Source organism: Rhinatrema bivittatum, chromosome 2 (assembly GCF_901001135.1).
Source record: "Rhinatrema bivittatum chromosome 2, aRhiBiv1.1, whole genome shotgun sequence".
In the NCBI taxonomy this organism is placed as follows: Eukaryota; Metazoa; Chordata; class Amphibia; order Gymnophiona; family Rhinatrematidae; genus Rhinatrema; species Rhinatrema bivittatum.
In genome coordinates this window covers 215,655,380-215,682,293 of record NC_042616.1, presented here as the reverse complement: position 1 = coordinate 215,682,293, position 26,914 = coordinate 215,655,380, and the positions used below count along the sequence as shown (strand labels likewise).

Genomic DNA, 26,914 nt, shown 5'->3' with positions numbered 1-26,914 from the left:
CATCCAGGGATGACCCCACCCTGGCGGCCCAGGCTGAGGGTGACAACCCGAGGGTCCCTCCGCATTTTTCAGGCGGACGAACTGGATGATCTTATTCTCCACATCCTGCAGGAGATGGACATCGATGCTCCGCCAGAGCCGTTCACACCTGATCCAAAGGTCAGGAAGGGGGATCCCCTTTTGACGGGCCTCCGGCCCATGCCTAAGGCTTTTCCGACGCATCCCACCTTTTTACAATTGATCTCCAGGGAGTGGGACGCACCGGAGGCCACCCTCAGGGTCAGCAGGGCGATGGAGAAACTCTATCCTCTTCCTGCGGAGTTCCTGGAGCTGCTAAAGGTTCCGGCCATGGATTCAGCAGTCTCGACTGTCACGAAGCGCACCACCATTCCAGTCACGGGCGGCACAGCGCTGAAGGATCTGCAGGACTGGAAGCTGGAAGTCTATCTTGAGTCTTCGAGGTTTCCGCTTTTGGGCTCAGAGCGGCCATTTGTACTTCATTGGCACAGCGCGCGGGACTACGTTGGGTGCAGCAACTTCTCACTTCGCAGGAGCTACCGACTGCCGAGGCGCAGCAGGTGGACAGATTGGAGGCAGTGGCGGCTGCCCTATATGATCTCCTCCGGGTTCTGGCTCGTTCGGTGGTGGCAGCGGTCTTGGCCTGTCTCCTTCTGTGGCTCCGCAACTGGTCAGCGAATGCCTCATCTAAGACTCTGTTGGGGTCACTTCCATTCAAGGGCAAGTTCCTCTTTGGGGAAGACCTGGACCAGATCATCAAGTCGCTCAATGAGAATTCGGTGCACAAGCTCCCGGAGGATAGGCCTCTATCCACACGGTCGTTCAGTTCCTCCAGGAATCGGTCCCGGACCCAGCACCGACCTCGGTCGATCAGGCAGCAGCAGCCACCCCGGGCTCCTTAGTCTCGTTCTCATACTTGGAACCGGTCCTTTCGTGGACGTAGGCCCGGCCGGGAGGGCCCAGGGGCGGGCGCCAATCCCTATCCGAAGGCAGTAATTTTGACTCTCTTGTGGGCGCGTAAGACTTCCACATCTGTCACCTATGTGCGGGTGTGGAAGGTTTTCGAGATTTGGTGCGGGTCGCGTTCCATTCTTCCGACTAGCGTCTCGGTGGCGCAGATTCTCTCCTTTCTACAGGATGGACTTGACATGGGCCTCGCGTATAACTCCCTCAGGATCCAGGTGGCGGCCTTGGGTGCCTTCCTTCATAACGGGAAGGATTCTTTACTCTCCTCCCATCCGGATATACTGCGCTTCCTCAAGGGGGTCCGGCATCTGAGGCCTCCTTCTAGACCACCTTGTCCTTGGAGTCTCAATCTGGTACTCCAAGCGCTCTGCAGGCCACCTTTCAAGCCTATCCGGGCTGCCACCCTCAAGGATCTTACCTTCAAGACACTTTTCCTGGTAGCGGTTAGCTCTGCGTGGCGCATTTCCGAACTTCAGGCGTTGTCCTGTCGAGAGACATATCTCCGTTTCACAGAGGAAGGAGTTTCCTTGCACACGGTCCCCTCTCTTCTCCCTAAGGTAGTTTCAGTTTTTCATGTCAATCTGTGGAATTGCCTTCCTTTTTCCTCTGCAGACTCTCGGGAACTTTGCAATTTGGATGTCAAGCGATGTTTGCGGCACTATTTGGAGGCCACTAATGATTTCCGGCTGTCGGATCACCTGTTTGTTCTCTGGTCCGGTCCCAGGAAGGGGCATATGGTGTCCAAGGCCACCATCGCCAGATGGCTGAAGGGAGCGATTTCCTCCGCCTATCTGGGGGCTGGTTGGCCACCGCCACTGGGGGGTCAAGGCACACTCTCTTCGTTCTCAGGTGACGTCTTGGGCGGAAAGCACGTCTGTTTTGGTGCAGGAGATTTGCAAGGCGGCTACTTGGAAGTCGCTCCATACTTTTGCAAGGCACTATTATTTGGATGTGAGGGCTCCAGTTTTTGGGTCCTTCAGGGATAGCGTCATTCGAGCAGGGCTGTCTTTGGCCCACCCGGAGTAGGGAAGCTTCGGTACATCCCACCGTCTGGACTGATCTGGTACGTACAGGGAAAAGAATTATTCCTTACCCGCTAATTTTCGTTCCTGTATTACCATGGATCAGTCCAGACACCCTCCCGGTTTTTGTTTGCTGGTTTGTGTGGGGTCCGCCTCTGCTCGACTGTCTTTTTTCCATTCTCCTCTGAGCACCCTGGAGCTCCAGGGCATGTCTATTCTTCCGTTCGAGTTGTACAAGTTCCCTCTGGGGGGTAGTTGTTCTAAAGTTATGACTTTTGTTCACGTTGCCTCAAGGGCGTTTATTTACTTGATCCCTCCGTCTCTTTCTTCTTGGCTTTGCTAGTTGGGTTACTGAAGAGTGAGGCTGGGGAGGTGAGGTTATATAGGACCTTCCCCCGAGCTTTTTGTTCTGACTCCATCTGTTGGACGGGGGACATAACCCACCGTCTGGACTGATCCATGGTACTACAGGAACGAAAATTAGCGGGTAAGGAATAATTTTCTTCTGCTTCTTGATCATTTTGACATGCTCTGATGGAAAGTGTGCAAAACCTTGTTTATCTTCCCCCAAAGATATATACAATTACCTGTAATAGATATTCATGGAGTTGCCCAGGGCATCCAACTTTATTACATTTTTGTTTTTAAGAACTTTATTCTTATGGCCTATTTATGTAAATACAGAAATAAATTGCTAGTTTCTATCTTTTCTCCATTCCCGAGCAGGGTTGAATTAGCCATGACAGGTGGGCAATGTCATCCAACAGTGCCAGAACAGGCCCTTCTTCTCATAGAGCTTTTGCTCAGAGCATGTATTGGAGTTGCGTCATAAGCCCCTCTTTGTCCACACATCAGCACGGATATGTACATCTGTTTTTCTTTGATATCTTCATTCTTTTCCATTTTTTCTATTGCTATGCTGCCTTGGCAGTCTCTCTCAGATGGCACTTTTCAGTGCTATTTAAAAAAAAAATCTTCAAGATGTCTGGCACAAAGAAGCCCACCCATTAGTAGCTTCCAAGACTGTGTGCAATAGGACAACATTCATTACAGATGGACATAACATCTGTTACTGGTGCCTAGGATCAAAATCAGAGAGACTGCTACTGTGGCCTCGCTGATCCTCTCTTGATGCCTTGTTTATCAGATTGTTCCACATTGTCCACATTAGACTGAGGCACTTCAGTGCACCTCTTCGCTAAATCGCAAGTTCCTTCCATACAATTTTAGGAAGATTTTCAGGGATAACAGGGGCTACTTCATTTACCTCTGCCAATTTCTAGGGCAGTGTCCCCATCAAGGTTACTAAAGCAAGGCCTACACCTGGATATGCCAGATCCCATTTGCTCTGTTGTCCTTGGAAGATCTTTCTTCCTAAACTGTCTAGGAAACGACTGTCTTTGCCTGGAGGTGTGGAAGCATGTTGTTTCAGCCTCTTAGCCTTTTTCTGGGCTGATTCAACCACTACAGATTGGTGTGGCAGCTGAGATTTTTGAAACCCTGGAATGGGTTGGACGAGATATGTGGCATCAGCTCTTTTGTTAACTGCTGCCACAGCCAGGGTGCTCCCACATCCGGTACATTAGCTCTTGCAGGACTTCGTGCACTGGAATAGCTAGTATTTCTTTAGGAGGATCCACAAACTGAAGGACCTCCAAAGTCTTTTGCCTAGTGCAGGGGTCGGGAACCCATGGCTTGCGAGCCAGATATGGCTCTTTTGAGGGCTGCATCTGGCTCGCAGACAAGTGTGGCCACACTTTCCCGCTGACCCAGCTGCTCCCCGGTCCTCCTCCGCCCGGGCTTAAAATGCTGTCAGCCCGGGCGGAACGCGGCAGGACTGCTGGAGTCAGCGGCACCGGCGTGCTCTCTTCTTCCCGCCTCCCCCCCCCCCCCCCCCCCCCCTGCGGCCCGGAAGAGGAAGTGGAGAGTATCGGGTGCCTGCGCGGCAAGAAGAGGCCACGCTAGTGCTCTCGGCATCGGCCCGAAGAAAAGAAGACTGCAGGGCGGCTCGGAGGAAAATGAAGAGGTTCAGCCGCGGCCGATGGGACTCCGCCTCCGCGAGGGCTGAAAATGAAGGAGGTTAGCGTTGGGAGGAGGCTGCTGCTGCCGCGAGTTCCCGGGGAGAGAGAGAGTGAATGAGCGAGCAAGCTGTGTTTGCTCGCTCATTCACTCTCTCTCTCCCCCACCCCGGGAACTCGCGGCAGCAGCAGCCTCCTCCCAACGCTAACTCAAAACAGAAGAACTGGACAGAGAACTCATGAGTCATCCAAAAGGAGAGAAAGAAGGGTGTTGCTTGTTGGAGATTTTAATCCTGTCAGATGTGGATTTGAGTATTATCCCAGGACAAGCAGGATGCTAGTCCTCACATATGGGTGACGTCAGTAACGGAGCCCTAGTGCGGGAAAACTTCTGTCAAAGTTTCTAGAACTTTTGACTGGCAGCCTGAGGCTACTGGGCATGCTCAGCATGCCATGATATTCTCTGCCACAGGGGTCTCACTTCAGTCTTCTTTTTTCCGCGCCGCTGGATAGCAGCACGGACATCGGAGCCCTCTGAGTTACCTCAGTATTACTATTATTCTCCATTAGGGGTCTCAATAAAACTTTTCTCATCACCGGCTGGTGAATTAATTCGATTTTTCAAAAAAAAAAAAAAAAAAAAAAAAAGAGAAAATCTTTTTTTTTTTTTCAATTCCTTTCATCGACAGCCGTCGAAGAAAGGATGTCTTCAGGGTTCAAAAAATGCCCAAAGTGCAACCGCACAATGTCGATTACTGATCCGCACGAAGACTGCGTTCGCTGTCTCGGAGATAAACATGACATTTCATCGTGTGAAAAATGTCAAGAAATGACGCCAAAAGGCCGTAAACTCCGCCAGGAGAAGATCCAGCAACTATTCAGCTTACAACTGACTCCTTCTCCGGCAACTTCTTCGAAATCTTCACCATCTGGAGTATCGAAAAAGGTACTGTTAAAAAGACGCCGAAATGACGGTTCCGGAGATAAATCCTCCCCTACCCCGTCGACATCGTCGATACGCTCGGCAGTAGACGTCCGACCTAAGCACAAGCATCGCCACAAGCACGCCCCAACCTCACCGTCGGCACTTGACCGAGGAGAACCGTTCCCAAAACGGCCTAAAATTACTATACCCTCGGTGCCTGAAGGGCCTACTCCGACGTCACTTCCAGCGGAAGGATCGACACTTCCATCGATGGTACCGCCTTCATCGATGCCACAGGATATCGCAGCCTACATAAAAGAGGCAGTTTTACAAGCGATTAAGGATCAACTACCGGCACCTCAGCCGATGCCGGTGACATCTCCTGTAATATCGACTTCACCGATGCTGGTACAATCAGTACCGAAGTCTCTTCCATCGATACTGCCAGTGATTCCGGGACTTCTCCCGATGCCGGGCGCTGCCCCGATGCCGGGCACCGTCCCGATGCTACCGATTCCATTAACGATGGAGGTTTATTCAAAATTTCAGACTGGATCTATTCCACTCCCTGCCGTGTCTACATCAAACTTAGCACTGCAAGGCTCCATCCGGATTCCGGACTCGTTCCTTCCTCCAGTGCGAATGACGACATTCACCTCGATGCCCTCACTTTCAACCAGTACGCCGTCGATGCTTCCTGCTCAATTTCGTCAAGCATCGCCGTATACACCCTCCATGGTTACGGAACAGTCATCGAGAAACAAGACATCGGTTCCAACGATGACAAAAGCTAAATCCACGATGCCTTTTTCCTCTATAGAGGAACCATCATCTGAATCAAGATTATATTCGATACTTCAAAAGAAATATCAGGACCTTCTAGATTCTCTACCTTCAAACCCGGTGGAAGAGGAGGATTCTTCACAAGAACCCATTCCAGGACCTTCTGGTGTGCCTCCTCCACATCCACCTACAAAACTAAGTCCTCATATTCCAGAATATGATACCTGGAGTGACACACAATCTGACACATCAGAAACCTTTATGTCTGAACCGTCTCCGCCTCAACCAAGAAAGCAATCTCCACCAGAAGACCTTACTTTCTCCTCTTTTCTCCAGGAGATGGCCGACTCTATACCATTCAAATTACAATCTGATCAGGATCTCCGTCACCAGACTCTTGAGGTACTACAATTTGTAGATCCCCCCCCCAAGCAAGTCATGGCAATACCTATCCATGATATTCTACTTCAACAAAGAATGTGGGAACATCCCTGTTCAGTTCTTCCCATCAATAAAAGAATGGACTCCACCTATTTAGTCCAACCTGCACCGGGATTCCAGAAATCCCAGCTACCGCATTCTTCTGTGGTCGTAGAATCAGCACAGAAAAAAGCAAAAAGATCCAGGGTGCACTCCTCTAATCCTCCAGGGAAAGATAACAGGTTCCTGGATACATTGGGAAGAAAAGTTTTTCAAGGTGCAATCCTGAATTCTAAGATTGCAGCCTACCAATTGTACATTACACAGTACCAAAGGAACCTCTGGAAGCAGATGGAGGAATTCATACCATCTTTGCCCCAAGAATTCAGAGAACCAGCACAACATCTGATCCAAAAAGCCTTTGAAGCTGGTAAACATGAAGTGAGGGCTGCCTATGACTCTTTTGAGACTGCCTCAAGAGTAGCAGCTTCTGGCATAAGTGCTCGTAGATGGGCCTGGTTAAAAGCATCAGACCTCAGGGCAGAGGTCCAAGAAAAATTAGTAGACCTTCCCTGCACGGGGGATAACTTGTTTGGCACTAAGGTTCAGGAAGCAGTCTCTCAGCTTAAAGAGCATACGGAGACCTTGAGGCAATTATCTTCCATACCGCTACCCACGCTGTACGTCGTACCCAGCGAAGGGATATACGTAGGCCCTATTACCGGCCTAAAAGATACTATCCACCGGCTACAAGGCCTCGCCAACCAAGATCCCAGAACAGGCCACAACCTCGCCAACAAAGAGCATCCAGACCTGCACCCCCTGCTCAAACAGGTCCTACAGCTGGTTTTTGAAAACATCTCCAGAGAACCCAGCCAATCTCTAAATCCTCACCCCCACTTCCCAGTGGGAGGCAGATTATCCCACTTCTACAGCATTTGGAACACCATAACAACAGATCTATGGGTTCTTTCCATTATACTCCACGGCTACAAGCTCGACTTTCTTACAGTACCTACAGAGCTTCAAGCACCCGTGATTCCTCTCAGCAGAAATCACATCCCTCAACTTCAAATAGAATTATCCACCCTTCTGAAATCCAGGGCCATAGAACCAGTGCCCCAGTCTCAGCAGGGCAGAGGATTCTACTCCCGATATTTCCTCATTCCAAAGAAATCAGGAGGCTTACGACCCATCCTAGACCTCCGAAATCTAAACAAATTTCTAAAGAAGGAAAAATTCAGAATGGTATCCCTAGGTACCATGCTTCCACTCCTTCAAAAGGAAGATTGGCTTTGTTCTCTGGATCTTCAAGACGCTTATGCTCACATTCCAATATTCCCTCCTCATCGCAAGTACCTGCGCTTCATGGTGGGTCATCAACATTTTCAATACAGAGTTCTGCCGTTCGGACTTGCCTCTGCTCCCAGAGTATTCACAAAATGCCTGGCAGTAGTAGCAGCACACTTGCACAAACAAGGTGTGCATGTCTTCCCATATCTAGACGATTGGCTCATCAGAAGTCAGTCTCAACAGGGAGCAATCAATTCTCTCAATCAAACCATTGCTCTACTTCACGCCATGGGATTTCTCATAAATTATCAAAAGTCCCACCTCATACCGTCTCACTTGCTCCAATTCATAGGAGCAGAGTTAAACACCATCCTTTCAAAAGCATTTCTACCCAAGGATCGAGCAGAAACATTAGCCGTCCTAGCACGCTCGATGCTCTCAAGCACGCACACAACAGCTCATCGTATTCTAATCCTGTTAGGACACATGGCCTCAACAGTTCATGTAACTCCCATGGCAAGACTAGCCATGAGAGTAACCCAATGGACATTACGGTCACAATGGATCCAAGCCATTCAACCACTACATTCTCCAATTCAGGTAACCCACCAACTGCGCTCTTCGCTCCATTGGTGGATCAACACGAACAACTTGCGCAAGGGCTTACCCTTCCAACAACCAGTTCCACAAATCACTTTGACTACAGATGCATCCACCTTGGGTTGGGGAGCTCACATAGACAGTCTCCAAACTCAAGGAACGTGGACAAACCTCGAAGCAACATATCAAATCAATTTTCTGGAACTTCGAGCTATACGTTATGCCCTACATGCGTTCAAGGACTGTCTTTCACACAAGACTATTCTGATTCAAACAGACAATACAGTTGCCATGTGGTACATCAACAAACAAGGAGGTACGGGCTCGTATCTCCTTTGTCAAGAAGCTGCACAGATTTGGGGCTGGGCACTGAATCACTCAATGTTCCTACGGGCCACTTATCTGGCAGGCATACACAACGTAGTGGCGGATCGACTCAGTCGTCAATTCCAACCACACGAGTGGTCCCTGGATCCTGCAGTAGCGACCAGAATATTCCAACGTTGGGGACATCCAACGATAGACCTTTTTGCGTCACATCTCAATCACAAAGTGGACAAGTTCTGTTCTCTCCGCATACAAAAGAACCAACCAGCCAAGGACGCCTTTGCTCAGCCTTGGAACTCAGGCCTACTATACGCGTATCCTCCGATACCGCTCATAACCAAAACTCTTGTGAAGCTACAACAGGACAAAGGTACCATGATACTCATAGCCCCGTATTGGCCTCGACAAGTATGGTTCCCCACACTGTTGGATCTCTGTCAGGGATCCAATTCGACTGGGCATAGCGCCCACTCTCATCACTCAGGATCAGGGTCGGTTACGACATCCCAACCTTCAATCCCTGTCCCTGACGGCATGGATGTTGAAAGCTTGATTTTACAACCTCTCAATCTTTCATCCCATATATCTCAAGTACTCATAGCTTCACGTAAACCTTCCACAAGAAAGAATTACGCTTCCAAATGGAAAAGATTCACCTACTGGTGCAAGCAAAACAGCATGGATCCTTTTACTTGCACCATTCCTTCACTACTAGACTACTTATACCATCTTTCAGACTCTGGTCTTCAGACTTCATCCGTAAGAGTTCATTTAAGTGCAATCTCAGCTTACCATAATAAAGTAGGAGATGCACCAATTTCTACTCAACCTCTCATCAGCAGATTTATGAGAGGTTTAACTCAACTCAAACCACCAATTCGACCTCCAGTCGTACAATGGGACTTGAATCTGGTCTTAACAAGTCTTATGCGTTCCCCTTTCGAACCCATAGCCTCCTGTGACATGAAATTCCTCACATGGAAGACTGTCTTCCTCATAGCCATTACATCGGCTAGAAGAGTTAGTGAATTACAAGCTCTGGTCACGTACGCGCCCTACACAAGATTTTTCCTTGACAAAGTAGTCCTCCGTACACATCCAAAATTCCTTCCCAAGGTGGTCACTGAATTCCACTTGAATCAATCTATAGTTTTACCCACATTTTTTCCAAGACCTCACTCTCACCAAGGAGAAGCGGCCTTGCATACTTTGGACTGTAAACGTGCTCTATCTTTTTATTTAAACCGAACTGCAGTTCACAGAAAATCCACTCAGCTCTTTGTATCTTATGATCCAAACAAACCAGGTAAAGCAGTGGGTAAGCATACTCTATCCAGTTGGCTAGCAAATTGTATACAGTTTTGCTATGAATCTGCAGGCCTTCCTCTCCAAGGACGAGTAAAGGCACATTCAGTAAGAGCAATGTCAACCTCAGTAGCACATTATCGTTCAGTGCCAATTCTTGACATCTGTAAAGCAGCAACATGGAGTTCCCTTCACACCTTTGCAGCTCATTACTGTTTGGACAAAGAAGGACGACAAGATTCAGCCTATGGGCAATCTGTCTTAAAGAACTTGTTTCCAGTTTAATCCCAACTCCTTCTACATCCAATCTGCTGTGATCTTCGGCTGACTCATTCTTCGACAAGGCATTCCGGTTACCTGCATGGACAATGACTCAGCCTCTAGCTTGCTAATCACCCATATGTGAGGACTAGCATCCTGCTTGTCCTGGGATAAAGCAAAATTGCTTACCTTGTAATAGGTGTTATCCCAGGACAGCAGGATGTAGTCCTCACGGAACCCACCCGCCACCCCGCGGAGTTGGGCCTTCCTATTTTTCTACTCTTATTTTTGCTCCTGCTTATTGCTACATACAAGACTGAAGTGAGACCCCTGTGGCAGAGAATATCATGGCATGCTGAGCATACCCAGTAGCCTCAGGCTGCCAGTCAAAAGTTCTAGAAACTTTGACAGAAGTTTTCCCGCACTAGGGCTCCGTTACTGACGTCACCCATATGTGAGGACTACATCCTGCTGTCCTGGGATAACACCTATTACAAGGTAAGCAATTTTGCTTTCCTGCAAATTCTACAAGAAATAGAGAGAGTGTGATACTTGATCTAGTGCTTTTTAATGGTGGTAGGATCTCACCTGAGCACCAGTGATCATCAGATGGTATGGTTTGATTTTGCAAATAAGATATATAGACGCACGAAGACCTGAGTTTTGAATTTCAAAAATACTGTCAAAATGGGGATGTACCTGGACGAAGAACTTAAAAGCTGGGAGAAAATGAGTAAGGTGGTACAGTGGGCCTAGTTAAAAGGAGCTTTTACAAAGGCAACAACTCCGTATGTTAGAAAAGTAAATGAGTACGAGGAAAAAGAAATCGATCTGGTTCTCTAAGGAAGTGGCTGAAAAAATAAAGGGAAAAATGGTGTTCCAGAAGTATAAAGGATCCCAAAATTAGGAACGCAGAAATACTATCTGTTAAAACTAGGAGACTAAGGAAAGCAAAAGAGGTAAAGTGAGGAGACTAAACATTTTTCAGATGTGTAAAAAGGGAGATCAGACGTGGTATAGTGAAATTGGAAGGTGACAAGAAGCAATATGTGGAGATTAACAAAGAGATGACAAATATTAAATAAATTCGGTATTCACTAAAGACCCTGGAGAAGGCCCATTGCTGATTAACAAGATCATAGATGGGGATGGAGTTAGACACAACTTCATTTTACAGAAGAGAACATATGGGAGTAGCTAGGCCACCAATGTGGAGAAGGCTATGGGGCTGGATATGAGACATCCCAGGATACTGAGAGCTCAGATGTGCTGGCAGGCCTGTTGAAGGATCTATTCAATAGATCCCTGGAAATGGGAGTGGTGCCACGGGATTGGAGAAGAACAGTTGTGGTCCCACTTCACAAAAGTGGTAGCAGAGGAGGCTGGAAACTATAAGCCAGTTAGCATCATCTTTGTGGTGGGAAAACTAATGGAAACCCTGCTAAAGGAAAGGATAGTGAACTATTTACAATCTGGTGGGTTGTTGGACCCGAGGCAGCATGGATTCACCAGGCGCAGGTCCTGTCCGACAAATCTATGATGGTAACCAGAGAATTGGATCAAGGTAGAGCACTAGATGTGATCTACTTAGATTTCAGCAAAACTTTTGATACAGTCCCACATAGGCTAACAAATAAAATGAGAAATTTAGGAGAGTGCCAAGGTGGTAGCATGGATTACAAAGTGGTTGACTAATAGGAGACAGAGTGTAATGGTAAATGGAACCTACTCAAAAGAGAAAAGTGTTAAATGGAGTGCCAAATGGATCGGTGTTGTAACTGGTTTTGTTCAATATCTTAGTGACATTGCAGAAGAGAGAGAAGGTAAATTTTACCTTCTATCTGCAGATATTAAGATCTGCAATAGATTGAATGCACCTGAAGGAGTAGAGAATGAAGTGATGTAAAAAAGATGGAAGGGAGTGGTCGAAGATTTGGCAACTGGAATTTAATGCCAAAAAGTGCAGAGTCATGCATCCAAGGAGCAGTAAGCCAAAAAAGCCATATGTGATGGATGTAAGACTGATATACACGGACCAGGAGAGAGATCTTAAAATGGCAAAACAATGTGAGAAGGCGATTAGCTAAAGCCAAAAGAATGCTGGGCTGCATAGAAGGGAATAACCAGTAAGAAAAAGGAGGTGCTAATCCCCTTGTACAAATCCTTGGTGAGGCCTCATTTGGAATACTTTGTTCAGTTCTGGAGACGTATCTGAAGGGGGATAAAGACAGGATAAAGGTGGTCCAGAGAAGAGCAACCAAAATGGTGTGTGGGTCTGTATCAGAAAACATATGAGGAAAGTCTGAAGGATCTGAATATGTATACCCTGGAAGAGGAAATGCAGAGGAGATATGATACAGACTTTCAGATACCAGAGAGGTTTTAATGCATAATCATAAACCCTCTTCTGTTGGAAAGAAATCCCAGAACTAGGGGTCATGAAATGAAACTTTAGGGAGGACAACTCAGAACCAACATCATGAAATATATTTCTTCACGGAGAGGAGGGTGGATGCCTGGAATGCCCTTCTGGAGGAGGTGATGACGACAAAAACAGTGAAAATCCAAAGAAGCATGGGATAAACACTGTGGTTCCCTAAAAATAAAGGATGAAAATGAAGAAAAGTTCATGGGGGTAATTTGCTGTTGGCTACTTCCCTTAACCAATTAGCCTACATACTGTTAATGCTCAGTGCTTTCTGAGCATTAACAATATTTCCCTTTTCCCCTTAACGGCAGGGGAAAAGGGAACTGGGTTTCAAACAGTAACTGAAGGCCCTGACTTTTACGGTTTGGGAAACTGATAAGCAAGGGGTAACTTGCAAGTCACGCAGATAACTAGTATAAGCTTGCTGGGCAGACTGGATGGACCATTCGGTCCTTTTCTGCTTTTTCTATATTTGTCTAGATTGTTTATCTGAAAATGATGTAAATTTTGACAAGTTTTGTGTAGCCTGATTTTCACGGTGGGGTCTGGGTTGCTTATTCAGTAAATGATATGCTGCACCCCTCAGCTTGATTCCCCACATATGGCTAATTTTAGCTATGCTTTGTTGATTGGAAAAAGCTAGTTTGCTTCCTGTAAATGGCATTCTTTGTAGACAGGATGAATTAGCATACTAAATTTGTCTACCTTCCTGGAGAGTTGACTACCTAGTTAAACTAGACTTGGCTCTAAAATCAACTGAGGGACTCACAAGACAATGCATGCTCAGTAGAGCTAAAGCTCTGTGCTAAGAGAGAAGGGTATGTTTGGCACCACCAAACATTACCTACATATCATGGATAATTCATCCTGCTGTCTATGGTGAACAGTTATTGGTAAGAACTCTTGCTTTAATTAAACATTTGGAACCTATCGACCAGAAATTTTTCCCAGAAAAAGGGGAAAAAACCTTTGTTGGCCTCATTGTTTTAGCACAGTTCTCAGGCTTATGTTTGGAAAGGTGTACTAGGGAACAGATCTGAACCCTTGTTCTTTGCCAGTTTTATTTGTTATGATCTGTGGTGCATGCCAATAAAAATATGTATGTGTGGCAAGAATTCAGTCTCTTCCAACATGCATGAGACTAATCTGTCACTAGTGAACTTGCTATTCAGGATTTTGTGGTTGAATTGGTATAAATGTCAGTCTTCAATTTTAGTTTGGATGTGTTTAATTAGACAAATTTTATTTTCAGCAGATAACTACGGAAGTGGTCGTGGATATGGTGATGGGTACAATGGATATGGTGGAGGACAGGGAGGTAAGTTTAGAGGGTTTTTTCTAATTTGAAATTTTTCCTCAAAAATGAATTCCATTTTAATGTGTTAACATTTGTATAATCTAATGTTCTTAAACCTTTGTATATAGTTGAAACATGTAAAGGCCTGTCTCATTCATGTATATATAAAATTGAGATTCTTTACTTCTTTTCTTAATGACATATGCAGGCAAAACTAATAAATATACAAGTAGTACAGAGTAGCAAGAAATGGTGGCTGCAATAGAGAACATCTGTACTTCAATTTTTTTTAAATATATATTACTGCTACAGTTTTGCTGAGGATCCATTTGCATATGGTCTTTGCCTGCTGCTTCCATTCCATAGTGCTAAAGTTCACAGCAAATGTCAGGAACATAGTAGTTTGTGGACTAAAATAAAATTAGTAACTTTTCAGGCTAAATAGAATTGCTTCTGAATCTTTTGAGTGGAATTTTTAGGAATGTATTGGACCTGATCTTTTAATAATTTGGGAGATCTGAAGGCACATATGTTTTGTTGGCTTATTGTAATCTGTTAAAACAGTTATGCTTCACTATCAAAAGCATTTTAAATTCATCATGCTAATGGAAATATGCAAACTGTACTAACACATGTACACTCTATGATTGTAGCACACAGAATGGACAAATTCACTAGTAAGCTACACTTAAATGTCAGCAATAACGCTATCTCATCTGACTAATTCCAAATGTTTGTTAAAATCGCTGTTTGAAGTTGTAATTGTCATTAACAAATTCATTGCAAAAGCTATTTTGTGTTTTTATATTTTTGATGTGACACTTAACGGTTCCAACGGGGCTGCAGTTTAGGAATTGATCAGATAGCTTGTTGCAGTATTTTTTGCATTTTCTGTGATGTATTTAATTTACAGTAGCTTGTAATCACTTTAATGCATCATGAGCTTTGAAAGGTCAGGCATTCTTAGGGTAGCTTAGTGCTGTACAGAGGAAACAAATCTTGTCTCAAAGGATTTAAGTAGCATTGTTGCTCTTGGTTAGTTAAGGTGATAAGTCCATAGTGGGTTATTGATCGTGGAGAAGGTGGTACTAATATGCCAACACAAATGAGTACCTTGTTGGTCACTGTTTGGCAAACAGGATTGGTATGGCTACAGAATTGAAGGTCAGATAGCCCACACTGGACTAAGAGTAGACATTATCAAAAAATGGTTCTTTTGAAATACTGTATTAATGTAGTGACAGCTACTGCAGTAGTTCACTTAACTGTTAAAAAATTTGATATGTACCTTTCTTAAATTAGGTAAAAAGTTACCTATTATTTTTAATTGATAATAGGTGGCAGTTTTGGAGGTGGACCTGGCTATGGAGGAGCAAGAGGAGGATTTGGTGGAGGTCCTGGATATGGAAACCAGGGTGGGGGTTACGGAGGTGGTTATGACAACTTTGGCGGAGGTAACTTGTATAGGCGAAGTTCTTATTTTAGTCAGCAAATTTTTACTAGGAAGTGTCAGTTTTGGACTTAGTTGTGTCCAGTGTCATTTATATGGCACTGAGCAAGTTGGAGACAAAACTAAGTCAATAGAGGCATAGTAAATGATTTGTGCAAGTTCGTACAGGTATAGTTGAGTAGAGTAGAGTTCAAGGAGTGTACAGTTTGAGTGGAAATGGTGTCAAGCAATAGTGGAACTCTTTTCACCAAGCTGTAACCAATTTATTAGCTAACATTTAAATAAAATAAAATGTGGGTACAGTGTAAGAAATCTAAAATGCTTCAGTGGCACTTAAATTCCTTAAGTGATTTTCCTGTTTGTGTTGTACAACCAAATTTTTATATTTCTGCAGACCTGGTGCCTTATAGTGAACATGTTGCTGTTTCCAGCACAGTTAACTTAGTTTTGTTCATTTCTGTAAAATAGGTAACTATGGAGGTGGAAACTTCAATGACTTTGGTAACTACAACCAGCAGGCCTCAAATTATGGCCCAATGAAAGGTGGATTTGGTGGCAGCAGGAATATGGGAGGACCATATGGAGGTATTTAACTTTGTGTTAAATGATTTTTCTTTTTAGGGCCAATTCAACATGAGGGACAGGGCTGTTTGTTAATGCATTTAACTAGTCACACCTTTATGGTATTAAGAGTGGAGCTTAAAGCAATAATGTAGCTGTTTTCATCAGAATATCAATTAGCTTGTTGTGGTAGTTTTGTCACATTCCCCTCCCCACCCCCAAATCACAGCTGCATACTTTTGTATTTTTCTCAGATTCTTCTTTCCTGGATCAGTTTTTCCTTTAGTATACTATCATGATTATTTTCAATTTGGGGGGGGGGAGAGGTTGATGTTAGTTAAGGCAATTAAGATTTCTCAGACCCTGCTTCACTGCTGTTTTGGTGGGGGGGTTTTTCCCATCGCAGAAGGGGGGAGCCATACTAGATCAGGCCCTATTCTTAACTGGCAAATGTTTTAAGTAGGAATTCGTACCGGCCACCATCCATGCATAGTAAATTGATTGGAGTGTAGTTAAATTTATTAGAACTTTAACCAATTATTATGCTGATGAGTGAGTATTACAGGAAAAGCAAACTTGAAATTATATTATTGGTTTGTGTCCTTTTTTAAATGTGCAAATTTAAATTTTCAAAAGGTCTTTAAAACACATACAAAATTACTTAAAACGGGGCTAGGATGCAAGAATGTACAATCCTCTGCAATATTCTGAAGTCAGCTGGCCAATACTGTAAACATGCAATGTCACTGTATGACTTCATGCTGGACAATATAGCCTCTTGTGATGTTAACCATACAAAAATTTGATGTTCCCAGTACGTACCAGGATCAGTCCAGACAGCTGGGTTATGCCTCCCCTCCAGCAGATGGAGTCAGAGAGAAAACTGAAAGCACCCCCTATATACACTGGTGTGCCACCTGCGACCCTTCAGTATAATCTCTGACTCCAGCAGATTGAGAGGCATAACCTGCGGTCCTGCTCCGGTCGGTTTTTATTTTCACGGTCCTGGGAAAATTAAAAAAATAAAATACAATATAAAGAGTAAGGTAGGACAGGGGACAAGATCATTGGATGCTTCCTTTCTCTCCTCTGTCTGCCTGTCGGTCTGTGTGAATGTCTGTGTGAGTGTCTTGCGCTGCGCAGCTAGGGATTAGTGTGAGGCAGGCTCGGAGGGTAGTACCCTCCTGATATTCCCGGGTTAGTGTGTCCGCAGGCTGGGGGAGAGCTTACCGGTGGGCCGGTCACCCTCCCCCCCCAATTCCAGGCTTTAGTCCTGAAGGGGGTTTAAAAAAAAAAAAAAAAAAAAAAAAAGTTTAAAGTTTAAAGTTTTTACTTACAGAGCCATTTAAGTCCTGTTGGGGACAGGCAGTGTGCTCATTTCTCCTGACCCCGGCCTGCCTGTGCCTGCTCGGACCCCGGAGGGGGTGGCTAGCTCACCCGGCGCGCGTTTGCTGTGGGGCTCTCCTCTCTGAGAGTTTTTGGCGCCATTTTTTCGTGCTGCTCCGTTCGCGGTGCTGATGCCGCGATCTTCGGTCTGCCTGACCTGTGGAGAGGCGGGGGCGCAACTCTCCCGCAGGGGTCTCTGCCCCCGATGTGTTCCCGGGGGCGAGGGACCCTCGGGGGGGCCGAGCGCTGCCCGCAGCCGATCTTCTCTCCTCTCTCCGGAGCGGCACAGCAGCGTCTCAGGCAGTCGTCCTCCGGCCCCTCCTCCACCAGGGAGGAGTGCGGCGGCCATCTTGGCCACGCGGCAGGCTGCATGCTCAGCATCGGAGGAGGAAATCTCTCCTCCTCCCTCTCCTGAGGCACAGAGCCCGTGCTCCCAGGCCGATTCGGGGTCTCCTCGCGGCCCCCCTTCATCGGATGGTCCGAAGAAAAATCTAAAACGGTCAGTGCCATTTTCTTCCGATTTTGTGCTTTTAATGCACAAAGCCTTTTTGCAGGCAGAATCCGGCTGGGAGGCGGAGGCTCCCGCTCCCCCGAAGGTTCCCAAGACCGCCCCCGTCTCAAGGGGGAGTCCACCGGACGTGGGGTCCTCCGGGATCAAGGGTCCCCGCCCGAGGGGGGGTGGGGCTGAGGACCTGGGGGACACAGGAGCCGCTCCGGAATCCCCGGGGGCTCCGGACTTGCTGATGGCCGACGATCCGGGGGCTGTAGCTGGGGATGATCCCCAGGTGCTCTGTTTGGAAAAGAAGAATTAAGCTCCCTTATTCTCCACGTGTTGCAGGAGCTAGAGTTGACGACTCCGCCTCAGGAGGCGGACACGTCTACAGGGGATATCGCAATGGCAGGGATTAGAGCTCCCCCGCAGACCTTTCCCTTTCACCACAAGGTCTTACAGATCGTTTCAAAGGAATGGGAGCTCCCAGAGGCTTCCCTGCGGGTGAATCGAGCCATGGAAAGGCTATATCCCTTACCCAAGGATTCCTTGGAGCTTTTGAAGACGCCCGCGGTAGATTCGGCTGTCACGGCTGTGGTGAAGCATACAACTATCCCAGTGACAGGGGGTATAGCGTTGAAGGACCTCCAAGACCGCAAGCTTGAGGTTTTATTAAAGCGCATTTTTGACGTGGCGGCACTGGGGGTCCGAGCGGCGGCTTGCAGCAGCCTTGTGCAGAGGGCCAACCTCCGCTGGGTTCAGCAGCTGCTGACCATGCAGGAGCTCCCTCTGGGCGCGGCTGAGCAGGCGAATTGTGTTGAAGCGGCGGTCGCTTATACAGCGGATGCCTTGTATGACTTGTTGCGCACGTCGGCTCGCATTATGTCCTCGGCGGTTTCAGCCAGGAGGTTGCTCTGGCTCCGTCGTTGGTCGGCGGATGCCAATTCTAAGGCGAGGTTAGGTTCCTTCCCCTTAAGGGCAAGCTGCTGTTTGGCGAGGAGCTGGACCAGCTCATTAAGGACCTGGGTGACAACAAGGTTTACAAGTTGCCTGAGGATAAGCCTCGGCAACCTCGGTCGTTTGGTAACGCTAGGGCTCGCTTTCGGGGTCAACGGCGTTTCCGTGGGGGGAGAGGGGGTTCCCTTCCCCAGCGGCAGCAGGCGACAAGATCCCAGGCCTGGTCTTCTTCTTCCTTTCGCGGCAGGAGGCCTATACGCGGGGGCTCTTCCCAAGGCTTTCCTGCCATCAAGCCCGCACAATTAAGGTGCGCGGGCCCACTCCTCCGTGCCCGTTATCGGAGGTCGGTTGTCCCGGTTCTGGGAGGAGTGGGCCGCAATTACTTCGGATCAATGGGTCCTCGACGTGGTTCGGTATGGCTACGAGTTGGATTTTGTACGTCCCCTCCGGGATCTCTTCCTGATATCGCCGTGCGGCCCCGTAGAGAAACAGGTAGCTATAGCCCAAACGGTCGCCCATCTACAGGCTCTGGGGGCGGTGGTTCCGGTTCCCCGGGACCAGCTCAGGACGGGTCGGTATTCCATATACTTCCTGGTGCCCAAGAAGGAGGGCACTTTCTGACCCATTCTGGATCTCAAAGGAGTAAACAAGGCGTTGCGTGTGCCCCGCTTCCGGATGGAGACCCTCCGGTCTGTTATTGCGGCCGTCCACAAGGGAGAATTCTTGGCTTCTTTGGACCTGACAGAGGCCTATCTGCACATCGGAATAAGAGAACGGCATCAAAGGTACTTGAGGTTCATGGTGATGGGAGACCACTACCAGTTTTGCGCCCTCCCCTTCGGGTTGGCCACCGCGCCGAGGGTGTTCACCAAAGTTCTCGTGGTGGTAGCGGCTTCCCTCCGCCGGCAAGGCGTCCTTGTACATCCCTATCTCGACGATTGGCTCATTCGAGCAAAGTCGCACGCGGCATGCAACCGGGCGGTCTCCTTAGTGGTGCGCCAGCTGCAGAGGTTGGGTTGGGTAGTCAACTTCGCGAAGAGCAGACTTGAACCGACCCAACAGCTGGAGTTCCTGGGAGCTCGGTTCGACACCTTGGTGGGCAAGGTTTTTCTTCCGCAGCAACGCATGCTCAATCTCATGACTCAGGTACGGCGCCTGTTAGAGCTCGAGATTCCCACGGTCTGGGATTATTTACAAGTCATTGGTCATATGGTGTCTACTATGGAAATGGTACAATGGGCTTTTGCGCATATGCGTCCGTTACAAAGAGCACTTCTATCTCGCTGGGATCCCCGCTCGGAGGAGTACGGGATGGAATTGCCTTTGCTGGAGCCGGCTCGCTCCAGTCTCTCTTGGTGGTTGACTCCAGCCAATCTCCTACAGGGGGTGGACCTCGAACCCCCGTCTTGGTTGGTGGTGACGACGGATGCCAGCCTGTCGGGCTGGGGTGCGGTCTGCCAGTCCCGTGCGGTCCAGGGCAACTGGTCGGCACTCCAAGCGACTTGGTCCATCAACCGATTAGAGACCAGAGCGGTCCGCCTGGCCTTGCGTTGTCTCCTTCCACTGGTACGCGGACGAGCAGTAAGAGTTCTGTTGGACAATGCGACCACAGTGGCGTACATAAATCGACAAGGAGGCACAAAAAGCCAAGCAGTTGCGACCGAGGCGGCGCTGTTGATGTCCTGGGCGGAAAGGCACATAGAGCGTCTCGCGGCCACCCACATTGCCGGCGTGGACAACGTTCAGGCGGATTACCTCAGCCGGCAGCACCTAGATCCAGGAGAATGGGAGATCTCGTTGGAGGCGCTGGCTCTCATCGCGCGGCGTTGGGGGACTCCGCGCTTGGACCTCATGGCGACCCGTCAAAATGCAAAGGCGGTACGCTTCTTCAGTCGGAGAAGAGAGCACGCGTCAGAAGGGGTGGACGCGCTAGCCCTTCCGTGGCCTCGTCACATTCTTCTTTATGTGTTCCCTCCGTGGCCTCTGGTAGGGAAAGTGCTAAGGCGCATAGAGTCCCATCACGGTCCGGTGATTCTCGTGGCTCCGGAATGGCCGCGGCGCCCATGGTTCGCGGATCTGGTCAACTTGGCAGTCGACGGCCCACTGCGTCTCGGTCATCTTCCCAATCTTCTTCGGCAGGGTCCCGTATTTTTCGATCTGGCGGATCGTTTTTGTCTGGCGGCTTGGCTTTTGAGAGGAAGCGGTTGAAGAAGAGAGGTTATTCGGACGCGGTGGTGTCTACTCTCCTTCGGGCGCGTCGATCTTCCACTACGCTCGCCTACGCGAGGGTTTGGAAGGTTTTCCATGATTGGTGTGACACGGCAGGTACTTCGGCCAGACGTTCGTCAGTGGCGGATATCCTTATGTTCTTACAGGATGGTTTGAAGAAGGGGTTGGCGTATAATTCGCTTCGAGTTCAGGTGGCGGCTTTGGGCTGCTTGAGGGGTAAGGTCGAAGGCTCTTCCCTTGCGAGTCATCCAGATGTGGCTCGTTTTTTGCGAGGGGTTAGAAACTTGCGTCCCCCCGTCAGGCTTCCCTGTCCGTCTTGGAACTTGAACTTGGTACTCCGTGGATTGTGTGCGGCTCCGTTTGAACCTCTTAAGGCGGCTTCTTTGAAGGATCTCACCCTCAAGACTGTTTTCCTTGTCGCCATTACCTCGGCTCGTCGGGTGTCGGAGCTTCAGGCTCTCTCTTGCAGGGAACCGTTTTTGCGCATCTCGGCGTCAGGAGTTTCCTTACGAACTGTTCCTTCCTTCCTACCTAAGGTGGTCTCCACATTTCATGTCAACCAAACGGTGGAATTACCTTCCTTTTCGGACGAGGACCTACAGTCTGCTCAGGGTCGGGACTTGAGGCGTTTGGATGTCCGTCGGATTCTCTTACGCTATTTGGAGGTTACGAATGACTTTAGAAAGTCAGATCACCTTTTCGTGCTGTGGAATGGACCCAGGAAGGGTCTTCAAGCGTCCAAAGCTACGATTGCACGCTGGTTAAAAGGTGCTATTGCGTCCACGTATGTTGGCTGTGGTAAGCCTGTTCCCGCTGGGCTTAAGGCTCATTCTCTGCGTTCTCAAGCGACTTCATGGGCAGAGAATCACTTGGTTTCTTGCCAAGAGATATGCAGGGCGGCCACATGGAAATCCTGGCATACGTTTTCCAGGCATTATCACCTGGATGTCCGGGGACCTCCTGCAGAGTCCTTTGGGAGCAGTGTGATTCGAGCGGGACTCTCAGGGTCCCACCCCAGTTAAGGCGGCTCGGGTACATCCCAGCTGTCTGGACTGATCCTGGTACGTACTGGGAAAGGAAAATTAGGTTCTTACCTTTGCTAATTTTCATTCCAGTAGTACCATGGATCAGTCCAGACGCCCGCCCACAGGGTTCTGGGAGTCCGCTCGTATTCTCTGATTTTCAGTGGTTTTATGTCGGTTTCCGCACGTTTGTGGTTTCCTTGACGGTTATACCAGTGTATCGTGTGTTGTTGTACACTCTTGGTGTTCTATTTGTTGTGTCTGGTTTTATCTGTTTTCAAGGATGTTTCTCCGTGATCTGGTCACTTGTTTTAAAAAAAAAAAAAAAAACAAAAAACAAAGGGGGATTCTTGAGAGCAGTGTTGAAAGTGCTTAATTCATTACTTCTGCTTTGATATCACATATACTGAAGGGTCGCAGGTGGCACACCAGTGTATATAGGGGGTGCTTTCAGTTTTCTCTCTGACTCCATCTGCTGGAGGGGAGGCATAACCCAGCTGTCTGGACTGATCCATGGTACTACTGGAATGAAAATTAGCAAAGGTAAGAACCTAATTTTCCTTTGCATACTTTAAGGCAGAATTCAAGGAAATAAAATTGACAGGTAATGTATTCTCTGAGGACAAGCAGGATGTTCCCTGTACGTACCAGGATCATTCCAAACTGTGGGTTATGTTCCCTGTCCAGCAGATGGAGTTAGAACCAAAAATTCCCAGGGGAGGACCTATATAGCCACGCCTCCCTCACCTCAATCCTCAGTATAGTTCTAACTCCAGCAGATTGAGCAGGGGACATGGTGGTCCCCAGCACTTTTCTAGTTTTATTTTCTCTTTGAGGAATCAATTAAATAATATTAGATAAAGGTTTTCTTCTAAGGGATAGGTTCTGTAGTGTTCTGACAGGACCACTCCGTTCAAAGAGAGACACTGTTTTCCAGTCAGGAACTTGCTGACAGGCTGTGTGTTTTGCCTGTCACTTTATTTCTCTCTTCCTATCTTTGTTTTTTCCTCTTCCTTGCCTGGCTAGAGTGTGGTAAGTGTTATTTTTATTTCATTTACAGTCGTTGGTAGGAACAGGAATTTATGAGGGGTGAAAGTCTGTAGTGCCGACCGCTCCCCCTAGCCCCGGAGTTTTCCTTTCCCCTCCTCCCTTTCAGGGAGTGATTGGAGTTCCCGCCCTGCAGCTCTGCGACTACCCATTCCCCAGAGCTGCTCACCGTCTGGACAGCGTTTTCCCCCGACGGTCTCTTGGGGACGGTGAGGGGTCCGGAGGCCGAAGAGTTTTATTAATTCGTCGCTTCAGTTGTTGCCGCGCGCCGCAGCCACCCCTCCCCCTCCCTCCCGCCGCGATGCAAAAATCGCCGAACGGCTCCAGAGCTCGGCAAGGGCTTCAGCAGACCTCAGAGGGATTTTCTTCAGCTTTTCCTGAGGGGGAGTATGGCTTACCTGGTAGGCAGCTTGGAGGAGAGTCGGACCGCGCTGGCAGGAAGCGGCATGCCCCGTTTCCCCTCGGCGCGGGAACGGCAGCCATTTTCTCAGCTGACTCGGAGGCAGCTCTCTCTGAGGAGGACGTCGACACTCCTCTCCAGGTTTCCTCTAACAGTATGGAGTTTCGGAGCGCAACGGACCAGGGCAGGCAAGGGGACGATGTCTCAGGGGGCCCCTCATCAGCACTTCCCGCTTTTTCGCCAGAATTCATTGTTTTAATGCACAAGGCATTTTTACAGAGCAGGGATCTGAATCTTGGAATTTGGGGTCCCCCTCCCCCAAAACTGGCCTGCTTGACACAGCTTTCGACGGCATACCCTCCCTTAGGGAGGGCTTCTTTGCCCACAGGAGGTGCGGGGTCCACTCGGCCCCCCTCCCCCCCCGTGGTTCCTTTACCGCTGCAACAACCATCGGGGGATCCATGGCAAGATCCAGATGCGGATGATCCCTCCCTGGCGGCCCAGGTAGAAGGTGACGACCCGAGGGTCCTCCGTATTTTTCAAGCAGCGGAATTGGATTATCTCATCCCCCACATCCTCCAGGAAATGGACATTGACCCTCCTCCAGATCCTGTGGCTCAGGATCCGAAGATTAAGAAAGGGGATCCTCTCCTAGCAGGCTTACGACCTCTAGCGAAAGCTTTTCCCACGCATCACAGCATCTTGCAATTGATTTCAAGGGAGTGGGATACTCCTGAGGCCAATCTTCGAGTCGGTCGAGCCATGGAAAAGTTATACCCTCTCCCCACTGATTTCTTGGAAATTCTTAAGGTTCCTGCTGTTGATTCAGCAGTATCCGCGGTCACGAAACATACTACCATCCCGGTCACGGGCGGGACGGCGTTGAAGGATGTCCAGGATCGCAAGCTCGAGGTTTACCTCAAGCGTATCTTCGAAGTTTCAGCGTTGGGGATGAGGGCTGCTATCTGCAGTTCCCTAGCACAGCGAGCAGCTCTGCTTTGGGTACAACAGCTTCTCACTTCCCAATCTTTGCCACAGGCAGAGACTATTCAGGCTGATAGACTTGAAGCGGTGGTTGGCTATGGAGCTGATGCTTTTTATGATCTGTTAAGGGTCCTCGCCCGTTCCATGGTGGCGGCGGTGTCCGCTCGTTGTCTTTTGTGGCTACGCAACTGGGCGGCAGATGCTTCGTCTAAGACGCGCCTGAGTTCCCTTCCTTTCAAGGGTAGGTGCCTATTTGGGGAAGATTTGGATCAGATCATCAAATCTCTTAATGAGAATGCGGTGCACAAGCTACCAGAAGATCGTCCACGTTCTTCTAGATCTTTTTATTCCTCCAGAAATAGGTACCGGAATCAACGGAGGTCGCGTCCTACTAGACAGCAGACACCTCGGGCTCCTTCTACACGATCACACATCTGGAACCGGTCCTTTCGGGGGTGCTGCCACGGTAAGGATACTCAAGGGGCAGGTCCTTCCTCGAAGGCTTCACAATGATGCCAGAAGGACCCAAGAGGGGATCCCCCACCTGGGGGGTCGCCTTACTCTCTTTTACAAGGAGTGGGCCCAAATTACGTCGGATCAATGGGTGCTGGACATCTTAAGACAAGGCTACGTCTTAGATTTTGTACACGAACCCCGAGATCGTTTTCTCCTTGTGGTTCCCGTCTCAAACAATTAGCAGTCCGACAGACTCTCGATCGTCTGCTACAGCTGGGGGCGATAGTACCGGTAGCGGCCTCCAATCTGGGAAAAGGTCATTATTCAATCTACTTCGTGGTTCCCAAGAAAGAGGGCACTTTTCGACCTATCCTGGATCTCAAGACTGTCAACAAGTGTCTCAGAGTTCCTCGTTTTCGTATGGAAACGCTCTGTTCAGTGTTAGCAGCCGTGCATCCGGGATAATTCTTGGCCTCTTTGGACCTTACAGAGGCATACCTTCACATCCCAATCCATCACCATCATCAGCGCTTCTTACGCTTCAAGATTTTGGGACAGCATTTTCAGTTTCGTGCTCTCCCTTTTGGTCTGGCGACGGCTCCGCGTGTCTTCACCAAGATCATGGTAGTGGTGGCGGCGGCGCTCCGCAAGGAGGGTATCCTTGTGCATCCCTATCTAGACGACTGGCTCATTCGGGTGAAGTCGAGGACGCAGGGTTACCGTGCTATAGACAGGGTAGTACAGCTTCTTCAGTCTCTGGGATGGATCGTCAATTTCTCAAAGAGCAAACTGATACCGTCCCAATCGCTGGTTTTTCTGGGAGCACATTTCGACACCAGCCGAGCCAAGGTATTTCTGCACCCGGACAGAGCTCGGGCTCTGCGTGCTCAGGTAACATGGTTCATGGCACTAGTTGCTCCCACGGCGTGGGATTATCTCCAGGTACTGGGAACCATGGCCTCAACAATCAATTTGGTTCCGTGGGCCTTCGCTCATCTCAGGCCTCTCCAGAGGTCTCTGCTTTCGCGATGGAACCCAGTGTCGAGAGATTTTCAAGCAGTATTGCCCATCCCGGATGTTGTCTTGCTCAGCTTACAGTGGTGGCTGGACCCTCAACAATTAGCTCAGGGAGTGTCTACAGAACCCGGATTGGGTGGTCGTCACCACGGATGCCAGTCTCACCGGCTGGGGGGCGGTCTGTCAGGACAGGTCTCGACGATGGAACAGTCCACTTGGCCCATCAATCGGCTGGAGACCAGAGCAGTCCATCTAGCGCTGCAGGGGTTCTACCCACTGGTACGCAGTCGAGCGGTTCGGATTCTTTCGGACAATGCAACCACAGTGGCGTACATCAATCGCCAGGGGGGGCACCAGAAGCCATCTAGTCTCGTTGGAGACAGAGTTGATGACATGGGCGGAGCTACACTTACAGCGGCTAGCGGCTTCGCACATAGCGGGTGTGGACAACGTTCAGGCAGATTTTCTCAGTCGACAACACCTGGATCCCGGAGAGTGGGAACTCTCGGAGGACGCAATGCGAAGGATAGTACAGCGTTGGGGGAGACCCCATGTGGATCTAATGGCAACCGCGACAAATGCAAAGGCCACCCGGTTCTTCAGCCGCAGGCGAGAGCGCGGCGCGGAAGGAGTCGACATGCTGGTTCTTCCCTGGCCTCGACAGTGTCTCCTGTATGTCTTTCCTCCGTGGCCTCTAGTGGGCAAGGTTATCCGACGGATAGAGACGCATCAAGGTCCGGTGATCCTAGTTGCACCAGAGTGGCCTCGTCGACCATGATTTGCAGATCTTCTCAATCTGGCAGTAGACGGCCCTCTTCGGCTCAGTCATCTGCCACGTCTTCTTCGCCAAGGACCAATATTTTTCAAGGAGGCAGATCGCTTCTGTCTTGCGGCTTGGCTTTTGAGAGGAGTCAATTGAGACGGCGTGGATATCCAGAATCTGTCATCTCCACGCTCCTGAAAGCTAGGAAGACATCCACGTCTGTTACTTATGTCAGAGTATGGAAAGTTTTTGAGGAATGGTGCGAGTCAAAATCGATTCTACCAACGCAGGCCTCAGTGACACACGTGCTTTCCTTCCTACAGGCTGGTCTGGTTTTGGGCCTTGCCTATAATTCTCTTCGTGTGCAGGTGGCGGCGTTGGAGCCTTCCTACGTAGTAATGACAGGGAGCTCCTGGCCTCACATCCAGATATCCTACATTTTCTAAAGGGGGTAAAACACTTGAAGCCTCCAATTAGGCCACCTTGTCC

At 48.8% G+C, this 26,914-nt stretch overlaps 1 protein-coding gene across 11 annotated transcripts in view; it reads left to right on the top strand.

Moving 5' to 3' along the window:
• Window positions 1-26,914, top strand: part of HNRNPA2B1 (heterogeneous nuclear ribonucleoprotein A2/B1) — a 131,458-nt gene that overhangs the window by 68,498 nt on the left and 36,046 nt on the right. For 7 of the 11 annotated variants that reach the window (XM_029589146.1, XM_029589142.1, XM_029589141.1 and 4 more), the window contains exons 7-9: window positions 13,619-13,684; window positions 15,001-15,117; window positions 15,582-15,698. In XM_029589146.1, the coding sequence (XP_029445006.1) occupies window positions 13,619-13,684; window positions 15,001-15,117; window positions 15,582-15,698 (300 nt within the window). The remainder of the gene's footprint in view (window positions 1-13,618; window positions 13,685-15,000; window positions 15,118-15,581; window positions 15,699-26,914) is intronic. The other 4 variants (XM_029589147.1, XM_029589150.1, XM_029589143.1 and 1 more) reach the window with 3 other exon arrangements.